Raw genomic sequence first — 19,888 nt, forward strand, 5'->3', positions numbered from 1 at the left:
CTCTGTGTCCTGGCCGTTAACCTTCCTGAGCAGTGGGTGGGTGTGGCCTCTGGGCGCTGGACTCTGTAGAGTCTCAGGCTCTGCAGTGACTTCTGTCTCATCTCAGCCCGGCAGTGTGCTCAGCCCACAGTAGGTGCCCCTACAAGGAGTTTCTTTGTACGCGTCTTTTTTTTTCCTATTTCAGACTAATATGAGGGTATCAATGATTGGGTGACACTGCTTGCGTTTCTAAGGTAAAGTTCAAGTTGTAGTTGAGCCAACTCCAGGGATAGAGTTGAAGTGCATTCATCGTAGTAAAGTATCCCAAGAACAGAAAAGCAAGAATGCAGTGTCCTCAGCACTAATATGAAACCAATAGAAAACAACTGCACGCCCACACGAGAGAGAAACACGTGAATTCTTTGAACTCTGCTTCCTCAACTCACCATGCTTTAAGGAGGTCATCCTTGAGACCTGGCTGCATCCTGCTTGGGGCAGTCACCCACCCTCACCAGGCAGATGTGAGAGTCAACAAGAGTTTCAGTGCCTCATCAGCGTCTAAGCAGAGGGCAGCCCCTGGGCTGGAGGAAGCCTGCTCCTACCTTGGCCCCAGAGCAGCTCCTGGTCGCAGAGGTGCGTTGTCTGGACCCTGGTCCGTCAAGGCCTGGTCCCTGGAGCAGCAGCAGCATGGGGTGGGCCCAGCAGGCTGATTTCTGATGGTCCTGCAGTGATCCTGCCACCATCTTGAGAGTGAGAACTGCAGGGTAAAGTTCTCCAACCTGCCCGCATGTCCGAGTCACCTGGCAAGTGTTGTTTTCAATGAACTTAATTTCTAAAATATATTCCTTAGAATGAACTTCACTTTTTAACAAGTTTTAGCTGCAGAGAAAAATTGGAACACTGATACAAAGAGTTTCTGTATACTCCACCCCCACAGCTTCCCCTTCCAGTAGTATGACACCCCTGCGAAAAAGGAGCCAGTATCAGTACATTATTTTGAATTAAGTCCATCCTTGGGTTTCCATAGTTTTTATTTTATTTATTTATTTTTTTGAGATGGAGTCTCAGTCTGATTCCCTGGGTTTGAGTACCGTGGTATCATAGCTCACAGTAACCTCAAACTCTTGGGCTCAAGCAATCCTCCTGCCTCAGCTTCCCAAGTAGCTGGGACTACAGGCACCCATCATGACACCTGGCTAATTTTTCTATTTTTAGTAGACAGAGGGTATTGCTCTTGCTCAGGCTATTCTTGAATTCCTGAGCTCAAGTCATCCACCTGCCTCTGCCTCCCAGAGTACTGGGATTACAGGCGTGAGCTTCCACGCCCGGCCTCCTTAGTTTTTAACCTAACATTTGTTCACGAGCGCCAGCCGGGATGCTGTATTACCTTTAGTTTCCTCAGTCTCCCCTGGATTGGGGAAGTTTCTCAGACTTTCCTTCCTTCTGGAGGACGACTTGGAGAGTTTTGAGGAGGGCTACACAGGTATTCTATAGAACATCCCTCTGTTGGGGTTGGTTTAATGTTTTCCCCGTGATGGGAGTGGGGTTGCGAGTTCTGGGAGGAAGACCCCAGGGGTGAAGTGCCATCCTTATCACGTCCTATCAAGGCTACAGAGGGCGAACCTGACCTGCACTGTCCATGCTGACCGGGATCACCTGGCTGAGGTGCCCGTGTCAGGTTTCCCTGCAGTACAGCCACTCTCCCCTCCCCGCTGCACCCTGGGGATGTCCGTCACTGCGTGTACTTGAGGAATGAGGAGTTCCACCCCATTGCCTTGAAGTTGGAGCATTTACATAAGTTATTTGGAATTCTTCTGCATGGAAGACTTGTTCTTTCCTGGTACTTATTTATTCAGTTATTTAGATCAGAATGGACTCATGGATAGTTATTTTATATTTTTAGCTATAACCCAATACTGCTGTATTTTTTTTGCTCAGATTTTTCCATCTTTGGCCTTTGGGAGCTTTTTCGGTTGGTTCGTGTGTCCTTGTGACATACCCCCATTGTTACCGGGACTGTTCTCCTTTTTTTGTTGGAACACTTCTTTCTGTTCTGGCTCTACAAGCTTTTCTTGTGTGTTTACTGCCCAGTCCCCAAGTCAGCCAACCCTGCAGGGTACCCTGGTTCCTTGCATTGAGAGTGGGGCTAGAAGCCAGGATCTGGGCTCTGGGTCTTTACTATGGCGATGTCATTGATTCTGGGCGCTCTCAGCTGGCAGAGCAGGGAGATGCCCATGTATATGACAAACTGTGCATGCACACTGAGGTATTAATAGTTCTGTCCAGGGCCATCGGTATCTGCATTGAACTTGAGTTCATGCTGATGCCTGCAACTCTCACCCAGGACCACATGGCTCATTCTGGCTTCCCCCTTTGCTTAGCTGCAAACTCCCACACCCATCGTGAAAACCCTGCTCCCACCTTTACCATCCATTTACCTAATTATTCAATTCTGTAGGATCAGAATTGTCAGTACCTTCCTCCATGGGGTCACCTTTATCACCCGACGTGCAGCACTCACAGGGACTGTATTTTGTGTTTAGTTTCGCAAACTCCACTCATTCCTAAAGTTAGATGTGCTGGCTCCTTTCCCCCTGCCTCCTTCAGGGAGGTCGTTTTATACATACGCAATCCAGTTAGAGCCTGAATTTCACGTTCTAAATTTCATCCTGGATCCCTTGACTTCCTAAAAGATGTTTTAAGGCTTGCACATGTGAAGGTTCTCTCTCTGTGCTGGAGACTTCTTTGGGTTTTGACAAGTTCCTGATGTTATATATTCGCCACGATAGTGTCATACAGAGTAGTTTTACTGCCCCTAAAAACAAACTCCCCTGTGTTTCCCCCAGTCAGCCTTGCTCGTATTCCACCTGCACGGCAGCCACCGATGCTTTGACCTTCTCTGTATTTTTGCCTTTCCTAGAATGTCGTCTAATCGGAATCATATAACGTATAGATTTTCCAGACTGGCTTCTTTCATTTCCCAATGTGCTTTTAAAATTCATTCTTGTCTTTTTTGTGTGTGTCTTGATAGCTCATTTCTTTGCAAACAGTGTTCCATATTACAGATGTACTAACATTTGTTTATTCCCTTATTAAGGGAGGTTATTGGTCACTTCCGACTTTTGGTGACTTTGAATAAAAACTGCAGCTTTTTGTTTTGTTTTATGACTACACATTTTCAGATTATTTGGGTGAACACCTACACAGATTATTTGGCTGAACACCTAGACAATTGCTGAGTTGTATGGTAAGACTATGTTTAGCTGTGTAAGAAAAGGCCAACCTGTCTTACAAAGTAGCTGAACCATTTTATACCCTACTGGCAACGAACGAGGGTGTCTCTTGTCCTGTATCCTTACCAGCCACTGGTAATGTCCATTTTTTGGATATTAGCTAATCTAATGTATATGCCTTGGCATCTTCTGATTTTAATTCCCTAATGGAAAGTGGTGGTGAATATTTTTTCCATAAGCGTATTTACCACCTGTATAGCTTCTTGGTGAGGTGTGTCTTCAGATCTTTAGGTCATTTTTAAACTGTGTTGTTTTCTTATTATATTTTAAGAGTTCTTTGTATATTCTGGGCACAAAATCTTGGTCAGATAATATATCTTGCAAAATATTTTCACAGTATTTGGTTTGTCTTCTAGTTCTCTTAACAGTGTCCTCCAAAGAAGAGACATTTTTAGTTTTAGTAACATCCAATTTCCTGGATTGTATTAGCGTTTGTTTGTTTATTTGAGACCGAGTCTCGCTTTGTTGCTCTTGGTAGAGTGCTGTGGCATCATAGCTCACAGCAACTTCAAACTTGTGAGTTCAAACGATCTTCTTGCCTTAGCCTTCCAAGCAGCTGGGACTACAGGCTCCAGCCACAGCCCCCAGCTATTTTTAGAGGCTAGTTTTAGAGATGGGGGTTTTGCTGTTGCTCAGGCTAGTGTCGAACTCCTGAGCTCAGGTGATCCACCTGCCTTGGCCTCTCAGAGTGCTAGGATTACAGGTGTGAGCTGCTGTGCCCAGCCTGGATCCTGTCTTTCACTAATACCATGTTGTCTTGACAACTGTGGCTTTATACTCAGCCATTGGCACCAGGCAGTATACGTTCTCCAACTTTGTTCTTACTCTTCAGTATCATTTTGGCTATCCTAGGTCTCCTATAAAAAGTTTAGAATGCGTTTGCCAATGTGCCCAAAATAACCTGCTGGGATTTTTTGACTGAAATTATGTTGAATCTGTAGATCAAATTGGGAAGAATTGATGTCTTAATAATAATGAGTCTTCTAATTAATGAAGACATTCGTTTAAATGTCCTTTGATTATTTTTTTCTATCGGTTTTGTGAGTTTCTGGATATAGGTCTTTTGTGTATTTTATTAGGTATTTATACCTAAGCGTTTCATAATTTGGGCGTTGTCATAGTCTTCTAAATTGACATAGAATAATTGTATATAATTTTGAGGTACATGTGATATTTCAATTCTTGTACACACAATGTGCAGTGATCAAATCAGGATAACTGGGACATACGGCACGTCAAACATTTAGTTTTTTCTTTGTGTGAGAACACTCTAATTCTTCTCTTGTAGCTATTTTGAAATATACAATAAATTATCATTCATTATTACTGTTACGTGTTACTCTACTATCGAATACTGGAACTTAGTATTTGTTTTTTAAATGTCAAATTCTAATTGTCCATGCTAGTATGTGTGTAAATAACTGACTTTTGTCTATTAAGCTTGTATTCCTGTGACCTTGCTGTGCTTGCTTGGTAGTTCCAGGAGTGGCTGGTTTGTGTCTCTTTTTTCTTTCAATTCTTTGGTATTTTCTAAATAGCTAGTCTTGTCATCTGTGGAAAAAATTCATTTTATTTCTTCCTTCCCAATCTCAATAGCCTTTGATTTCCTCTTTTTTTTAAATCTTTCTGCATCACCTGGGACTTCCAATGTGATATTGAATGGGAAACAGAGCATCCTTTTCTTATTCCAGATCTTAAGGGGACAGCATACAGTTTCTCACCGTTAAGTGTGATGCCAGCTGTAGGGGTTTTATCTGTGTTCTTTATCAAGTTGAAGAAGTTCCCCACTACTGGATTTTTGTCAGATACTTTTTTTTGCATCAATTGATAGGGTCATAGGATTTTTATTTTTTCAGCCTCTCAATATTGTAGATTACCTTGATTTATTGTCACATGTTGAAGCAACTCTGTGTACCTGTTTGTAGCACGTAATTGTCTTGATGCATCATTGGCTTCAAATATTAATTTTATGGAGGGTGTTTGCATCTGTGCTCATGAGAGGTCTTGGTATGTAGTTTTGTCTTCTCGTAGTTATCTCACTTTGGTATTAAGGGAATGCTGGCCTCATGCAATGAACTAGGAAATGTTCCTCTGATTCTGGAGCAGATTGCGGAGAATGTGTGTTATTTCCTCTATAAATGTCTGATATAATTCATTCAGGCCCGGTGCTTTTGTTTTTGGAAGATAATTATTGATTCAGTTTCTTTAATAGACACAGGTTTATTCAGATGATTTATTTCTCCTTGTAGATATTTTGGAAGTTTGTGTCTTTTAAGGAATTGGCCTCAAATAAGCGGGCAGAGCAGTCCATCATATTTCCTTGTTACCCTTTGAATGTCCATAAGATGGGTAGTGATGACCCTGGTTTCATTTCTGGTATTGGCAATTTGTATCTTCTCCCTCGCTCTTTCTTTTTATTTTTGGCTGGGAGGTATTTTCAAAATATACATTAGAGCCTCTTCCCAGACTTGCTTCAGGTGGAGGTTAGGGGGTCCTACGTAGGTTTGGGGATGCTTTCTTTAGAACATCCAGGTGCTCCTGATATGTCTCTCTGGGATGCTGGAGATGGGGGGCCACAGTAAAGTGAGATCATTTTGTTACTGGTTTTTAAACCTTGGGCACTCTCTAGCCATTTATGAGTACTACTATGTAAAACAGAAAAATGCAAAGATGTTGTAATTGATTGGGGAGTCGGGGGAGACGGAGGACCCTGCTCACTTGGTACTCACCCTTTTCATCTCAGGGCAGCCCCCAAAGAAGCACCAGGGGCCCAGAGCCCCCTGTCTGGTTCTCATGTTGAATGGGTTGATGTCACAGAGTGTGTTAGGACCATGTGTAGCCCTTAGTACAGGTTGGATAAAGGCTCCCTGCTGGTATTGGTCTGGTTAATAATCCCCTATCAGTTGTAGGTGACCACTGGTGGGGAGGGCTGCCCCCCGGGGGATCACCAGGGATTCCCTGATGCCGAGGACTCCGAGCAGATGCTGGACACTGCAGGCTGATGTGTGGGAGTGGGGGGTGACGGACTGCACAGGGCTTTCCCAGAGAGCCTTCTGGATCCTCATGTGCTTCTGGAAACTTGGGAGTTAAGCCTCGACCCATTATCCCTACCCCAGAACATAGGGTGGCACGGGGCAGGGGAGCATCCAAGCCACACGAGAGCCCTCCCAGTGGTCATCTGAGCATTCTCCCAGCGTGCTCGCGTGTGGCCCAGACCAGGTTCTCACTCTGTCTCTCTGGTTTTGCAAGGCTCTGCCCTGACCAACGGGGGACTGAACCTGCACAGCTCTGTGAAGCGGAAGCTGGAAGCAGAGAAGGATTATGTCTTTGACAAGAGGCTCAGGTACAGTGTCCGCCAGAACGAAAGCAACTGTCGGTTTCGAGACATCGTCGTGCGGAAGGAAGAGGGGTTCACGCACATCCTGCTGTCCAGTCAGACCTCGGATAACAACGCGCTGACCCCCGAGGTAAGGCTGGGCTGTGGGCTTGGATGGGGTTCCTTCATGCAGGAGGTGGGTTGGCTTTCTTTCCCCTCCTACTGGCGTGCGTGAACGCTGACTGCCGGGCACAACCCGCCAGTCACTAACCTGCTTTGTCCCATTAATGAGGTTCTCTTATTTTACAAATGAAGCCCATACCAAGCACGGAGAGATTCATCAAACCAGTCATGGTCACAGACTTGGGGTGTAGACCCAGAGTCCAAACATCAGACCTTGTTTGACTGGTCAAGGTCAAGCTTGACCTTCCTTTAGATGGAATTAACACTCACTCAGTTCATGTGTACAGAGGGTACCCAAAATATGTGTACACATTTTAAGAAAGAACTGCCTTAAAATTGTAATGCTCAAGTTACAATTACTTAGGCAATTATAAGAGGTGCTCAAAAGTGACCCGTATTCATCTTTTGTTATTGTATATATCGAGTATTACAATTTTAATGCAGGCTTTTTCTTTCTTAAAACACATCTACATTTTTTGGCACCCTCTGTGTATATATTTATCAAAACAAATTCACAGACTGTAAATTTCACTCTTCTAAAATATACAGTTCGATGGTTTTTACTATATTCACGGGGTTGTACCAACATCACCGTTTTCTAATTCCAGAACATCTTTGTCACCCCAAGAAGAAGCCCCATACCCATTAAACAGCTTCTTCCACTCTCCTTTCCCCAGTCCCCCAGCAGCCGCTCATCTACGTGTGCTATGGGGGTTGTCTGCTCTGCACAGTGACCACAAATAGAATCATACAAGTCGGGGCGGCCTTCCGTGTCCAGTTCCTTTCAGGTAGCACGCTTCCCGGGTTGGGCGATGCCAGGGCAGGCATCTGTATTTCCTTCCTTTTTGTGGGTGCGTAATACTCCATCCTATGGAGAGACCACATTTTGTGTATCAGTTGTTCAATTCGGTGGACATTTGTGTTGTTTCCACTTTTGATTTTTACGACTAACATCGCCGCACACATTTGCGTACAGGTTTTTACGTGACTGTAGATTTTCAGGTTTCTTGGATGTATTCCTAATTCCTAATATAATTTTCTTGGGCCTATTCCAGTGTTTGGAATCGCTGGGTCTGATGGTAATTCTTTATGTAGATTATCATGGCGCTCCCAAACCGGTTTCCGCAATGACGATACCATTTTCCATTCCCAGCAGCAGCAGCCCGCGGGGCCTCCAGTCCACTGCACCTAGCACGAGTGTGTCAGGAGCTTAGCTTTGGGCCCTGGCTCTGTCAGAAAGCCCACAGTCGGGCAGGGAAGACCACTTGTATGCCCTTGCCAGCGCCTGCCTGTGTTTTTCACTGTGGCCACCCACATTCCTGGGTGTGAAGTGCTGTCTCATTGTGGGTTTGATTTGCATTTTCCTAGTGACAATAAGGTTGAGCATTTTCACGTAGGTAGTGGCCATTTGTCTCTCTTCTTTGTCCCTCTCCTTTGCCTATTTTTAAGATCAGGTCATTCTTCTCTCTATTGGTGAGTTTTAAGCATTCGTTATAGATTCTGGACATGAAGCCTTTATCAGATATATGATTTAAAATTCATTTTTTTTCTCATTCTGATGGGGGACTTTTAATTTTCTTGATCACATCCTTTGCCATATAAAAATTTTAAATTTTAATGAAGTTCAATGTATCTGCTTTTTTCTACCTTACTTTTTAAAATGTTACTCCTTTCTTGGGTGAACAAAATAGGGAAATAATGAATACTTCACGCAGTTTGTCAGTAACATCACTCAAAGCACAGGGTACATGAGGGGAGCAGGGACGAGACTCTTGATGGCACAGAGGTGGGAAAACACCTTTAATCATCCTCTGCTCACAGCCCCACCTGGGACAGGGCCACAGAGTGGTAAACGACAACCACGGTGACGAGGCCAGTGAGCTCTTGGTGCTTGGTATTTGCTCTTTATTTCACATCATCCTGACCCCCCTCTTCTGATGTAGGTCATGCTTCATATTGTCTAGGTAAGAAAATTTAGGCTTACAGAACTCACCAGGGCTAGAGTCTCACAGCTCAACCCATGTATTTAAAGCAATATCCTGTCCTCTCTCCTTCATCAGTGGAGGTGTGGAGGTTAACTGCAAGGGTGTGTTTGGGGGGACACAGAGAAGGGGTGTCCACTCCCCCAGATTGGGATCACCGGATGGCCTGGCATTGCCCCGTCTATCCAGTGCCCTTGAAGAGGCCCAGGAAGTAGGGTGGGGCAGGACACGCAGTGTTCACGTGTCTTATCATTAAGGTTTGTATAGATTCTGATTCTTTCATGGGGCCTGGCAGTCTGGAAGAGCTGACACATGGTGTGGGGAGAGCCTTGGGGTTTGTGGGGCTGGTGGTTTCTTATTGCTCTTCCCACCAGCATGGTGTTTTGGGGACCTGTCCCTCCTTCTCTGCCTTCAGCAGAAGCATGCCTTGGGTTCTCTGCTGTGCAGACCTGTGGATTCCAAAAAGTCCAGAGCCTACGCTCCTCTCCACTCCCTTGATGTGGCTCTTCTTACATTTATACACCTGGAAACTGCATCATTTGAAGCTCATCATGAAATGTTTGCATGAGACCAGGTCTTCTGGGATTTTTTTTTCTGCTTCACTACTTTTTTGAAACATGCTTTAAAAAGGCACAGAATTTTCCTCCCATACATCAATTAAATGTGATGTTTCCCAGTTCATTCTGTCCTTGGAGCAGGCTTGTACATTAACCGTGGACAGGTCATCTCAGCGTGTTGTGCCCTCCTGATTTGACTGATTTACAGCACACAGGGTGTCACCTCCTGGGCTGCGGGCTTGGCTAATTAGGGTTCCATTCCTAATCAGCTTGTGTCAGGAAGGAAAAGAGTACAAGCTATTGATCTGGCATTTTCAACTGTCTCAACAACCAAAGCAGATTGACTACCTGGGCAAGCTGGCTGACTGGGTGAAGTTGTCCCCAAAGAAAACTTCTGCTGAAACAAAGAGGCGGTAACAGAGCAGGAGTGCAGGTTTAGAGTCTAGCAGATCTGGGTTCCAATCCTGCCTCCACCAACTTCTGGCACCATGGGCAGTTACTTTGCCTCTCCGAGCTTCCTCATTTATAGAAAACAGCCGCTGTCCTCCTGTGAGATGAGAGATAACGCATGCAGGGAGACCCACAGAGGACCTGGCATACAGGAGGCATTCTGTAAATGTTCCTGTCATCGTTAGGATGAACCAGAGGCCATTTAATGGCCACAGGCAGACCCAGCCTGGCTCGTTAACAGAGGATCTGGAAGGAAACCACTTTCAAGGTTGTAATTTGAATTCTTTTTCTAGTTGTGTCTATGACACTGGTTGGACTGGCCTCCCAGGCAGGAATTCATACATTATTGGATGCGTTAACTAGACTCTGAGGCTAGCGGGTGTGTCTTAATCTCCAGGAGATGAACACAAATGCCCCTGAAGGGAAGAGCCAGCCTTGCAGATTGCACAGGGTCTTGGTGATTGAAAGCTCCTCTCCTCCCCATTGGGAGAGGACTCTGAGCCCCGCACCGGGGCTTGTGGCCCCACGGCACCACCACCATCCCAGGCCACAGCAGGCACAGGAGTCCCCTTCCTGTCACCCCTCTTATCATGACTGCATACAACCTGTCCCAAGGCCTGTTTGTTAACTGTCATTTTTGAATAGCTCACTAATAGGGTTCCTTCTCTGTATGTCCGTCCTAGCAGAGTCCAAGCTAAGAGGCTGCTTAGTGTGGACGATCATAGCAGCCTACTGATAAGTCTATATACCCTCATGCTTCCTGTCCTGGAATCCAGGCAGGCAGAATGATCTGCTGGAAATGCAAGTCTAATCAACTCACCCCAAACACACATGCAGAGTGCAGACCTCTGATGGCACCAGATCACTCTGGTTAACGGTTGGAATCCTCAGTGTGCAGCCTGACCTCATTGGGTTCCTATATCTCACCTCCTCTTGCAGTCTAGCCCGCAGCTTGCTTTCATGCTTACACCTGCCACAGGGCCTTTGCACGTACCCATCCCTCTGACTGGAATGATGCTCCTCCTCCTTGTTCGCATAACTCTTGCTCTTCCTTCAGGTTCCAGCTCAGCCATCACTTCAGCAGGCAAGTTTTCCCTCACCTTTCTGACTGGTCCCAGGTCTCTCTTACGGGCCTCCCTGGCACCATGCATGCCTTCCTTCTGGAACTTACCACCATTGTTAGTCTATAGTTGTCTGTATAGTAATTTGTTAACTGTCTGATTTCCCCTCCTCCCCCAACGTTAGACTACAAAGTTCTTGAAGGGGTAAAGACTGCCATTCTATCAATTCAGAAAACATTAGTTAATTCTTTTACATAAAAGGTTTTGGACCAGATGCCACAAGGGATACACACCAGAGAAGTATATTTTAGCTCTTAAGGGATTGTATTAGTTATCTATGGTTGTGTAACAAATTGCTCTAAACTTACTGTTTTAAAGCAACAGATATTTATTCTCTTTTCCTACACGAAGGATCAATTATTTGACTGTGGTGTAGTGAACAGGTGGCAGAAGGGCCAGAGAGGCTGTGCTCATGGTGGAAGAGCCGTATTCCAATTTAGATTTCCTGTCTCCAAAGCCTGCACCCTTTCAGACAGGCCACACAGCAATGAGTCACCCTGAATGCCTAGGCACCCACAAGAGATAGTGGGATCGGTTTGGACAGTGTCGGCTGCAGGACTGTGATTGGAGGGGGGGTCAGGACCAGGGGTTGGCTCATCTGGTGCCCCAAGTTCAGGTCCTGGGATGGTGCTTTTTCCTCTGCGTCTAGCATGTGTGTGTCAGGAGCTTAGCTTTGGGCCCTGGCTCTGTCATAAAGTCTGCAGTCTGGCAGGGAAGACCACTGCTCCTGTACCATAGCCTACTGTTGATAGAAAGCCCTGATATGCTGAGAGGCAGCCTGACCCTCAGTGAAGCACGTGGACCCCAGAGTATGACTTTCTGAGTCCAAGTCCAGCTCCACCATGTACCTGCAAACCACTCCCACTCACTCACTGTGCTTTGATTTCTTCATTAATAAGATGGGACTTGAACCATATAACTTCCCCCATAAGGCTAAGTGTGTTCATATCTTAATGCAGCACTTCTCAAACCTGAACATGCATAGGACTCCCCGGGGTGGAGGGTCCTGTGAAAGTACAGTCTCATTCTGTAGTTTAGGGCTGGGGCCTGGGAATCTGCATTTCTAACCAGCTCCCGGGGGAGGCAGTTCCGCTGTTCTGAAGGCCACACCCTGAGCACAGAGGGGTGGAAGTGCTCAGGCAGGTCCTGACCTGCAGCACATGTTCTGGAGCTCTGGGTGACCAGGTGGCATCTTATAGGTCTGTGTGCCAGTCCGTCTGTGTATACCTTGGCTGCTGGCTGGTTTGACCTGTGAGGAAGCTGAGTTTTGTCTCCAGAGAGACCAGGAGAGGCTACTGATGTCACCCAAGATCCCAAGACAGTGTGCTATGGAAGTGGGGCTTGTGGGTGTGGCCCTAGAGTCCCAAGTCGACCTCCAGGAACCCCCACCATCATCATGCTGCATTATCTCAGTGGGAAACTCCCCGCCAGCCCGTCTCTTAGCGTTGGCTCTGCCACTTACTCTTTGTGTCACCCTGAGATAGCCACCTCTCTCTCTGAACCTTGCCTCCCCCTTTATAAAACGGAGCCAGTAATAACGCCCAGCTCACCTGGGGAGGTGTTGGGCTCTAGAACTCACAGATGTGTGCTCCGTGAATTTCAGGCTAGTCCAAAAATGTTCCCTTTGTTGGAGGATATAGGCAGCCCAACTATGCTATTGAAGGGTGTGAGCATGATCCCGCCTTCATAGCAGGCCGACTTTTTAGTCTCCTGGACAGTTTTTGTAGGTGTCTCCGGAGAGGGCCCTGTAAAGGCTTCTGGGCAGTGAGCTGGCAGCCTGGCTGCGTTTCTCCGGAACCTAGGGGAAAGGGTTACAAGAGAGGTACTGTGTAATTGGGTGGGCAGTTACTGGGCAATCTGCTGTACCCCAGACCCCGTGCTGGGCTCCAGGAATACAGTGGGTCACAAGAGAGCTGTTACTTTGGTTATAAGATCATAATCAAACAGTGGTGAACATGTAAAAGGCAGGAAAAAAACCAAGTAGATAAAATAGATAAGACAATCGATTGTATGATAGATGAAGAAACCAAAGGGGTGACTGAGCCAGGGATAAGGGGGCATGGGTACCTGTTCTGCATGGGGTAGGCCACAGGAGGACCCCGAGAGGAGGAGGGAGAGCAGTACTTGCTAGGGAAGTGTGGGAATATGGGCGTACTGTAGGCAGGGCACTCAAGGAGGGTTAAGGGGTCAATGGAGTAGGGGGCTCTGAGCTCTCCTACCAATGCCCCATTTGTCTGTTGTTCCCTGGGCAGGTCACCTGCTCTGGAGCTGACTGCTGTCCTCTCCTGTGCGTGGGAAGCCAGGGCTAGACAGTGGGGATTTGCATCGGCAAAGTGCAAAGTCCAGGTGTTTTGGGAAGTAAGACCAGGGTTTGAATCTGCCTCCAACACTTACCAACTTTGTGGCCTTGAACTAGTGTCCTCAGCTCTCCAGGCAGCTGTTGCCTGCTCTGTGGACAGCAGTAAGAATAGCGCCCAATCCCTGCTGGTGTTGGATGGCTGGAGCCTACCTAGCAGGGTCTGAAGTAGGCGTTCATGGCTGAGTAGCACTCATGAGTCTTATCGCTTACTCAGGGCACCTGGATCTGTCTCCCAAATTCTGTCCATCCCCAATCCCACCTGCCCAACACGGAGCACTAAAAATGTTCAAGGTGCACATGGAGCAGGTGCATGCCAGAGATAAGATGACCTTGCCACATGACGCTGGGGTGGCCAGCACAGGCCTTCCATGTCAGATGTCACCAGTGGTGGCATGAGGAGGAGGAACAAAACATTCTGTATCCAGAACTCCCCATGCCTCACCAGGATGTGAACTTGGGGGTGGCTACAGCCTAACCTTTCTTTTTGTTTATTCTTCACTCTACCCTTTGAAAGTGGGTGCTGGGATCCCTCATTATAGGTGAGTAAATGGAGCGTAACCAGCACGGCTCAGGTCCCATGGCAAGTCAGTTGCAGAGCCAGAATTTGGACCAGGCTCGTGGAACTCCAGTAGGTTTTGGAACCCAGGTCTGGTTCTGACGTCAAAGCCCATACCCTACGTGCCACCTGCCAGCGAGCATAGCTGAGCTAAGGATGAGCAAGGGTAGAACGAAACCGAGCCGTGTAGGGATGGCCTGTGTCCCTCACCTGGCTGTGCACAGGGCCATTGTTATACACCTTATAAAGGGTAAACAGGCAAGGGCCAGAAGATTTGCAGAGATTTACCAGGGGTTGAGCGACCTGGGATTTGCAGCTGGTGACCACACCCGTGTCCTGATGGGTGCTCTTCTGCCCACTTTGGGGATAGTGCTGGTGAGCTGTGGCTTTGATAAGCGTCCCTCTCCCTGGTCTGGACGTGCATTTGTGTTCAGGGGAGGCATCCTGCATAGGCAAAACCAGGTTTGCTCACCTCTCCCCTGGCAGATCCAGGTTTGCTCACCTCTCCCCCCAGGGGTCAGGCCTCTGACCGGCTTGCAGCCCTGGGGTTCCAGAATAGTCGCTTAACCTCCTACAAATTCATCTCCGCCTGCAGATCATGAAAGAAGTCCGCCGAGCACTTTGCAATGCAGCCACAGACAACAGCAAGCTACTGCTGCTCAGCGCAGTGGGCAGCGTGTTCTGCAGTGGCCTGGATTACTCCTACCTACTCGGCCGACTGTCCAGCGACCGGCGGAAGGAGAGCACGCGGATCGCCGAAGCCATCAGGTGAGTGCAGATGCTGTGGGGTCCTGCTCGGGGTGCCCAGGTGAAAACATGGGCTGCTTAGTTAGAATTTGAATTTCAGATGGTGAAGAATTTTATTTTTAGCGTAAGTTTATTTCATGTAATATTTGGGACTTATTTAAATTAACAAAATTGTTGCTTACTTATCTGAAATGCAGATTTTAATTGGGTATCCTGCATTTTATCTAAAACCCTAGTTCTGCCAAAATTAGGAATGCTTTGCTTGGGTTAGATCCTACTTTCATTCTTTGGATCAAAAAGAGATTTCATTTCTCATGAAGGCCTGTGTCTGGCAGGCCCAGGCCTTACCCACACTCCTCATACCCTCTTTCCAGTCTTTTCCATGTCCAGGAGCTGCTGTGGCTTAGAAGTGCGGAATTTCTGTTTACAGACCCAATGGGGTGGGGTCTATGCCCACTCTTTCTTACTGTTTTTAGGGCAAAAGTCATTCTGGAGTGACTTTTGGGACGCAGCAGGGTAGTTATTTCCCGTTCTTTACAGGTATGTCAGAGGCGTGTGATTTTAGCTTCTGGACCGTGTGGCAGGTTTATAGCTGTCACTCACTGTTCACCTAGAAGGGGCTTAGGAAACAGACAAGAGTCAGGGTTGAGGAATGGTCCCCGGTCTCATGAGAAGAACACTTACTCCATGGGGTATCATGGAGCCTCAGGCCACATGTCAGGGACCTCCTGGGGCCTCCAGACTCACTGCTCTGTGAAAATCCACGTAGAGGCAGATTCCTGTGTGCCTGTGGGGGGCTCTGAGGGGACACAGCATCTCTAAGAGGTGACACCAGGATGCTGTTGCATGTGGAATCCTGAGTTCCTCTGCAGCGTGAAGCATCCACTGGATTCTCTGCTTCAAATGCCTCTGTGTGTCTTGCTGCAAACCTCACTGGAAGAGACACGAGGAACCTGAGCGCTGCTGGGTGAAAAGGCATCACAGCTGTGCCACACGGGGCTCTGTGGGTGGAGACCAGGCCTGGGGTATCCATGATGTGGTTTGCACCTTGCTTGGTCCCAGCTGTTTCTTCTTGCTGTTGCCTTTTCCCGTGTTGAGGGGATCAGCAGGACCCCCTGTGTGTTTTTCTTCTCATGGGGCCACCAGATTCCACCCCAGAAAACCAAGTACCCATTTCTGTGACCCATGGAAAGCCCTGGTCAAGGTCTTTACCTGTTTTATGAATTTTAGTGGAGGCATCAGCTTATTTCCAGAACCCCAGAGGCTGCTGTCTAACATAGCCCCTGGTTTTCTCTCCGTACACACAGCTCAGGAGCATGCAGACCCCTTGGAGTGGGTTCAGTTACGGCTTCCCCCCAAATAGGTTGAAGTCCTCAGGCCTGGAATCTGTGCACATGATCTTAGTTTTGGAAAAAGTATCTTTGCAGATAGAATTAAGTTCAGAGTCCCAAAATGAGATCATCCTGGATTAGAGCAGTCTTTAAATCCAGAGAGCACTTTCTTTAGAAGAAGACAGAGTGATGTGACAGAAGAAGGAGAGGATAGAGTGACATAGCTGTGAGCCAAGGAGCATCAAGGAGGGTTGGGAACCATGGTAACTGGGAGAGAGGGCTGGGTTGCCTCCTCCCTCAGAGCCTCCAGAAGGAACCAACCTTCCTGGTACCCTTTTTCTTTTGAGACAAGAGTCTTGCTGTCACCCTCACTAGAGTGCAGGGGTTTTTTTGTTTGTTTTGTTTTTGTAGAGACAGAGTCTCACTTTATTGTTCTCGGTAGAGTGCCCTGACGTCACATAGCTCACAGCAACCTCCAGCTCCTGGGCTTAGGCAATTCTCTTGTCTCAGCCTCCTGAGTAGCTGGGACTACAGGTGTCCGCTGCAACACCCAGCTATTTTTTTGTTGCAGTTTGGCCGGGGCCAGGTTTGAACCCACCACCCTCGGTATGTGGGGCCAGCACCCTACCCACTGAGCCACAGGCGCTACCCTGAGTGCAGTTGTTTTATTTACAGCTCTTAGCAACCTCAAATGCCTAGGCTCAAGTGACCTCCTGCCTCAGCCTCCTGACTAGCTGGGATTACAGGTGCTCGCTACCACCACCACTCCTGGCTAATTTTTCTATTAACATTTTTAATAGAGATGGGGTCTCACTCTTGCTCAGGCTAATCTTGAACTTCTGAGCTCAAGGGATCCTCCCACCTCAGCCTCCTAGAGTGGTGGGATTATAGGCATGAACTACCGTGCCCAGCCCCTGCATCTTGATTTTTGGACTCCTGCTCTCTAGAACTATGAGAGAATGAATTTCTATTATTTTAAGCCCTAAGTATGTGGTACTTGTTCCAGAGTCCTAGGAAACTAATACAGCCCCCAGGGATATTATCAGCAGTTCAGAAAGCTGTATCTTTTTGGGCTCTCCTCTTGGGCAGGAGTCCATCCTGGCCTTTGTTCCAGCATCCCAGTGGCCACTCTCCAGGACCCATCCTGAAAAGAGGCTGCTTTCCCCTGAAGTCACCAGGGGTGACATAGTGACTTATTCAAGCGCAGTATTCAAGAAGGCAGCATGGGCTAGTGGCTGTCCACATGGTGTTTGGAAGCTGCTTGAGTTCAAAGCCACCTCTGTGCTTGCTGGTGACATGGCCTTAGGCATGTCACTGGTCTCTCAGCACCTATTAGTTCATCTGGAAAATGGGAACCATCAAAATGGTCGCACTAGCCTCAGCCGTGGGTTATTAGGCCAGAGAGTAGTCAGATGTCCCGTGTGAAATGCTTGGGTTGTTCTTGGTAACAATAAGCACTTAGGATAAGAGGAAAGAGTTGTTATTGTTGTTGTTATCACTGCCGTGATATTCCAGCCATGAATTCCAGCTAAGCTGACCCTGACCACAGAGTGGGCTCCTAGAGACACTTTTGGGGGCCCCAACGTGGCAGTCACCGTGGATGTCTGGTTCTCACCAGTGGGCCCCTCCCTGGCTGACTTGGCTCTGCACTTTGGCAGTGGCAGGACTGCCTTGTGTGGCTCTGATTAAAGAGAGCAGGTAACTAATTGGGTCACAAAAGATATGCCAATTGCTCCAGGGGAAACACAGACATCACTGCAAGGAGATTCTTGTTTCTGAGTCTCCCTTAGGCTGGGAGAATGGGTCACAGATCATTTTAAGAACCCAGTGGATGAATTACCTGGGATAAAGCAGTGGGGACTGCGTGTCAGGCACGGTGCTGGGGTGCTGCACAGACTATCTCCTCTACTTATTCAGCCCCCCTATCTGGGGAGGCGTCATTGGCTCCTCCATTTGACAGAGGGAGTAAATGGGGCTGCAGACTTGCCCAGATCTTACCAATGAGTTTAGGAAGATCGAGTTAAGACTTGGCCCGAGTCCTTTAGGTTCTGAAGTTCCTGATCCTTCTGTCCTGACAGAACAGCCCAGCAGCGTGGTCAGGCAGAAACCCCTGGGCTCAGGTTGAGCAGAGGCGGCTGTGAGGACTAGGTCAGCTGGTGGCGGTGGATGCATGCAACCATCCCGTAGTCAGGATCAGATACCAGAGCCGCAGGGCCTGTAATGCAATATCCTGTTTGCTGTCTGGCTCCTGGTGATAGAGATCTACCGCCTGGGGTGAGAGAAGGATGGGAGGGGGTGATCTGCCATCCCATTTTATATCAAGGAAATGAAAATGAGAGACAGATGAGAGTGAAACAGGAGGGGCTGGGGTGGAGGGTGGGAGCTCTGCACACTTGGTCCCCTCTGCCCTCTTAGGGAATGGGCCCTTGATGCCCTTGCACAGAGCTCAGGTTGGAAAACACGGAGCCAAAGACTCTGGGGTCCTGAATGGGAAGGCTCTGGAAGGTCGTAAGGACTCTGGTTCCTTCTACAGTCCATTCCTAAAGGGCTGTCATGTGGTTGACAGAGCTCAGGTCTGGGAATAACTGAGAGGCCCATGTGAGGTGCACAGCAGAAGGGCTGTCTTGATGGGCACTGATCCTTTCATATGAAATGCATTGACAAAGGCAGAATGGTACATGCTCAGGATGATATGAAGGGAATTCAGCACCAAGTGGAAGAAGTGACTCCAGGAGTCTTAAAGTCCCTCTTATCTCTGAGATCCAGGATTCTAAAATTGTATGATGACATTTCAAGACTGGGATGTTTGACAGAAGTCATCCAAACCCAAGGATTCCTACAAACAATCCTCATATCCCCTGCAGACTCTGAATTGTATTTGGTGAAAAAGCATTTTCACCAACTAGTGACCTAATCTGAAACCTAACTATGAAGTCAGGAAGCAAAGCTAGGAGATGGGCCCCTGGAAGACCAAGTATCAGAGTGTCCCAGTGCGAGGGCTACCTCTTTGAAGCAGTGTATTTTGGGGGTCTGCTTTAGTGGGGCCAGTAGTGACTGAGGTAACTCCACCATCTCAGAAAATCTGATGCCTCTTGTCTAGGTCAAAGGTATGTGTGTACTTTTATGATGACTTATATAGATGTTAAGATACTCCCTAGCCCAGGAGCATATTAAGCAGTCTTCTCACCATTGAATCTGATCCTAGCATATCACTGTGACACCTACATCTTTTGATAAGAATTAAGGGAAAGAAGAACATCAATTGAGGAGGGATAAATCAGCTCAACATTTGTATTAGTTAAGTATTAGCTGCTATAACAGATAAACCCCAAATATAGCTCAAGTGTGATATAAATGTACTTCTTACATATGTAAACCTAAGTCAGACATATTTGATCAGCCCATGGTTGTCTTCTGAGTGGTGACTTGGGAACCCAGACTACTTCCATCTTGTGGCTCAGCCGTATCTTCCAAGACTGTCATGCTTATCAAGAGGAACAGCCTTGGAGGACTTCACAGTGGGACTTTGTGGGCACTGGGAAATGCTGTGTGTGGTTTCTACTCACATTCCATTTGGCCAGCACTTGGTGAAGTCCACAGCCAGCCTCAGGGAAGGCTGGGAAATGGGGTTGGCCAGTAGACTCAGAAAAAAGAGGGAAAACAGGTTTGGTGAAGATCTGGTTCTCCATGGCCATGCCTCTGCAGTCTGTGTCCTTGTTCTAGGAGACTCGTGTATTTATTCAACAAGTATTTACTGAGCACTAATTCCAATATTGATGAAAGCCAAGCAGCACCCCAGGCAGACCTGTGGGTATCCTTAAGGAGCTAAAGAGGAAGCAGAATCCAAAACTAAACAAGCAAATAATTAGTAAGGGTAATTACAAATTGTGATAGTGGTGCTCTCTAAGAACTCTCAGAGGTCTGTGTGGCTTATATACAATGAGCAGGGGCTAGAGTCAAGCGAAAGAAACCTGGAGAGGTTAAGATGAGGCAGATCAAGTTCAGATCAAGGTC

At 47.4% G+C, this 19,888-nt stretch overlaps 1 protein-coding gene across 1 annotated transcript in view; it reads left to right on the forward strand.

The window, feature by feature from the left end:
• Positions 1-19,888, forward strand: part of CDYL2 (chromodomain Y like 2) — a gene marked incomplete at its 5' end in the record, with an annotated part of 69,119 nt that overhangs the window by 39,881 nt on the left and 9,350 nt on the right. Inside the window, 2 exons of the mRNA XM_023514091.1 lie at positions 6,522-6,739; positions 14,392-14,564. Of these exons, the coding sequence (XP_023369859.1) occupies positions 6,522-6,739; positions 14,392-14,564 (391 nt within the window). The remainder of the gene's footprint in view (positions 1-6,521; positions 6,740-14,391; positions 14,565-19,888) is intronic.

The sequence above is a fragment of the Otolemur garnettii genome, unplaced genomic scaffold (genome assembly GCF_000181295.1).
Source record: "Otolemur garnettii isolate 467f Iridium unplaced genomic scaffold, OtoGar3 scaffold00047, whole genome shotgun sequence".
Classification (NCBI taxonomy): Eukaryota; Metazoa; Chordata; class Mammalia; order Primates; family Galagidae; genus Otolemur; species Otolemur garnettii.